Source organism: Larimichthys crocea, unplaced genomic scaffold (assembly GCF_000972845.2).
Source record: "Larimichthys crocea isolate SSNF unplaced genomic scaffold, L_crocea_2.0 scaffold40591, whole genome shotgun sequence".
In the NCBI taxonomy this organism is placed as follows: domain Eukaryota; kingdom Metazoa; phylum Chordata; class Actinopteri; family Sciaenidae; genus Larimichthys; species Larimichthys crocea.
Genome location: NW_020855305.1, coordinates 1 through 2830, shown reverse-complemented (window position 1 = coordinate 2830; position 2830 = coordinate 1). Strand labels below are relative to the sequence as shown.

The window sequence follows — 2830 nt, the reverse complement described above, 5'->3', positions numbered from 1 at the left end:
AAAGGTTTTTGTGGGCAAGTTTTTACACACACACACACACACACACACACACACACACACACACACACACACACACACACACACACACACACACACACACACACACACAGGCTTCCTGCAGGCAGGTTTATGGATCACTGATTACTGAGATATGATAACTGTCAAAGGTCACAGTGAGCCACCGAGACAGAAACTAAGACAGAATACAGACAACCTTCAACAACACACCTGTCCACACCTGTCCAGCTCAGTGAAAAGGTTGTGACCTCTGCGAGAGGTACCAATGAGGAATCAAGCACCTGATATCTTCAACTGAAGCGAGGATCAGGAGTTAACTGAATCCCTGAGCACACGGTGAGTCTCGGCTTCACTGCCCAGTTTAAACCTGTTTACATTACTTCTGATCAAAACTAGCGAGTCAACAACTTTGCTACCAGCCAATCATCATCCAGGTCCCCAGCAGCAGCTGATCTCACTGCCTAGTCCAGCAGCAGTCAGCCCAGAACCAGAACCAGAACCAGAACCAGACCCAGCAGCAGCTGATATCACTGCCTAGTCCAGCAGCAGTCAGCCCAGAACCAGAACCAGAACCAGGTCCCCAGCAGCAGCTGATCTCACTGCCTAGTCCAGCAGCAGTCAGCCCAGCTCGGCGTCTGTCTTTCAGCCTTTTATTTCACCAAGCTCTCACCAACCACTAAAAGTCAGTCCCACATTTACTCTTGTCCGGCGGCTTCTTGCTCGCTCACTCTCTCCTTTTCTCTTCTTAGCTTCCTCCGTCATATCATTTTGATGACACAAGGTTCTGTTGATCTCAAACGTGTGACGTTAAACGTGAGGAGACGTCTGTCTCGATTTGATCAGAACCAGGCTAAAAGGTTTCTTTTCTCTTCCAGGTGTCATCCTCCTGGTTTTCCCTTTGGTTCTGGTTCTCCTGGTTCTCTCTCTGGTTCTGGTTCTCGCTCGGGCCATGCTGGGCAGAACAGGAACCATAGGTGGCCGTTGCAGGTTTGAGGTCCAGCAGTACTGCTCCCTGTCCTCCCTTCCTCCTCCCTGTAAGGTCTCTAGACTCCGTTACCCAGCAGGCAGTGAGAGCAGGAAGTACAGGGCGGGGCAGGAGGTGGGACAGATGAGCTCGGGTCAGATCAACCGCATCTTAAAGGTGAGGAAGTCACTCAGGTGTCAGTCCATTGACCAATCACTGATGAGTCCATCTGTTTCCAGGCCAACGAATACAGCCACACCCTCCCCAGAGGCCCCGCCTCCCACGGTGTCCTGGGTTTCCATAGCAACATATTGCCATCCAACTACCCGGGCGAGGACCGCCGGAGCAGCGCCACCTGCCTGCCGGGCTGTGGTGGTCTGCAGTTTGGTGTGTTTGACGGGCATGCGGGGTCGGCGTGCGCTCATGCTGTCAGCCAGAGACTCTTCTACTACATTGCCGTGGCAACCCTGCCTCTGAAGATGCTGGCAGAGCTCGAACGGGCGGTGGAGGAGGGACGGGCTGTACCGCCACTGCTGGAGTGGCACAAACACCCCCGAGATCACAGCCACCCTGACGGAGGAGCAAGCTCCTTCCACAGCCTCCGAAACTACTGGCAGGAGAGGCTGGAGGACGAGGACGGCGAGGATGACGACGAGGTAATGTCACGGGTTCAAAAGAATCTGTCTGACCCGGATGACGCAGGTACTGTCTGGCTGCTATTGGCCGACCTGGTACCAGATACCTGAGTTCTTCTGACAGAAGGTGAACATAGCTTTAATGCTGTCACTTCTGTTGTGATTTCATTATCTGTCTCCTTTCTGATTGACTGCAGGACTGCGGCAGGGGGACGTCAGCGCTGGTCAATGCTTTCCGCCGCCTTGACTACGACCTTTCAGTGGAAGCCCAGGTCCACCTGTCCATGTCCTCACCCAGGTGTGTTCATGTGTGATATGAGCACCTTGGTACTGTAACGTTATTCCCTGTTGGTGTCAAAGGCTGTGCTCCTGTTCTGTTGCCTGCTAACGGCAGATTCAGTTTGCTTCAGCATTGTCTCTCTCTGTCCACAGGCGGTTGTCTCTCCCTGGAGAGGCGTTCTCTCTGTCCTCACCCCTTCGCGTGGCGCTGTCTGGCTGCACAGCCTGCATCGCCCACATTTCCAACGGGGTCCTGCACGTGGCTAACCTGGGCGACAGCCGGGCCGTGCTGGGTGTTCAGGAGCAGGACGGGTGCTGGTCAGCGGTGAGTCTCACCAATGACCACAACGCACAAAACCCAGATGAGCTGCAAAGGATTTTAGGGGAACACCCGCTGTCTGAGCACAGGACAGTGGTCCGACACGACCGCCTGCTGGGTCTGCTGCTGCCCTTTAGGGCGTTTGGTGATGTCCGTTTCAAATGGAGCGCAGAGATGCTGAAACGGGTCTACGAAACACGACCAGACATCTTGTCCGCGCTCAGCGAGGCGGTCCGTACACCGCCACCTCACTACCTGACCCCGCCCTACCTGAGCGCGGAGCCCGAGGTCACCCGACACCGCATCAGACCCGCTGACAAGTTCCTGGTCCTGGCCACTGACGGACTCTGGGAGCTGATGCACCGACAGACCGTAGTCCAGCTGGTCGGAGAACAACTGACAGGTCAGGTCACCATTCTCACCTGAACCAGAACCAGAACCACTGGACCTGGATCTGCTCACCTGAGGGCAGACTACTGAAAGTTGTGTTGTGGTTTGTGGGATCACAAAGAGGTCTGATTGCTGTGTCATCACATTTGTACATGAACCAGAACCTGCTCTGATCCAGAGTCAGCACGGTTCTCTAAAGTTGAACAGTTGAAGTGTCAGGTCAAA

The 2830-nt window shown here is 54.5% G+C and overlaps 1 protein-coding gene across 1 annotated transcript; it reads left to right on the top strand.

The window, feature by feature from the left end:
• The first annotated feature begins 812 nt into the window (after positions 1–812).
• LOC104939401 (pyruvate dehydrogenase [acetyl-transferring]-phosphatase 1, mitochondrial) lies at positions 813–2641 on the top strand. The gene is made up of 4 exons (XM_027276510.1): positions 813–1159; positions 1222–1638; positions 1815–1915; positions 2050–2641. The coding sequence occupies exons 1-4, from the start codon at positions 968–970 to the stop codon at positions 2639–2641; spliced, it is 1302 nt and encodes a 433-aa protein (XP_027132311.1). The 5' UTR covers positions 813–967.
• Positions 2642–2830: the final 189 nt, after the last annotated feature.

What these genes read in the sequence shown, in the direction of transcription:
- LOC104939401 (XM_027276510.1), top strand. Translation starts at nt 968, where the DNA reads ATGCTGGGCAGAACAGGAACCATAGGTGGCCGTTGCAGGTTTGAGGTC. An exon ending in AGATCAACCGCATCTTAAAG is followed by an intron (nt 1,160 to 1,221) that starts GTGAGGAAGTCA and finishes ATCTGTTTCCAG; the next exon opens with GCCAACGAATACAGCCACAC. An exon ending in ACGGCGAGGATGACGACGAG is followed by an intron (nt 1,639 to 1,814) that starts GTAATGTCACGG and finishes GATTGACTGCAG; the next exon opens with GACTGCGGCAGGGGGACGTC.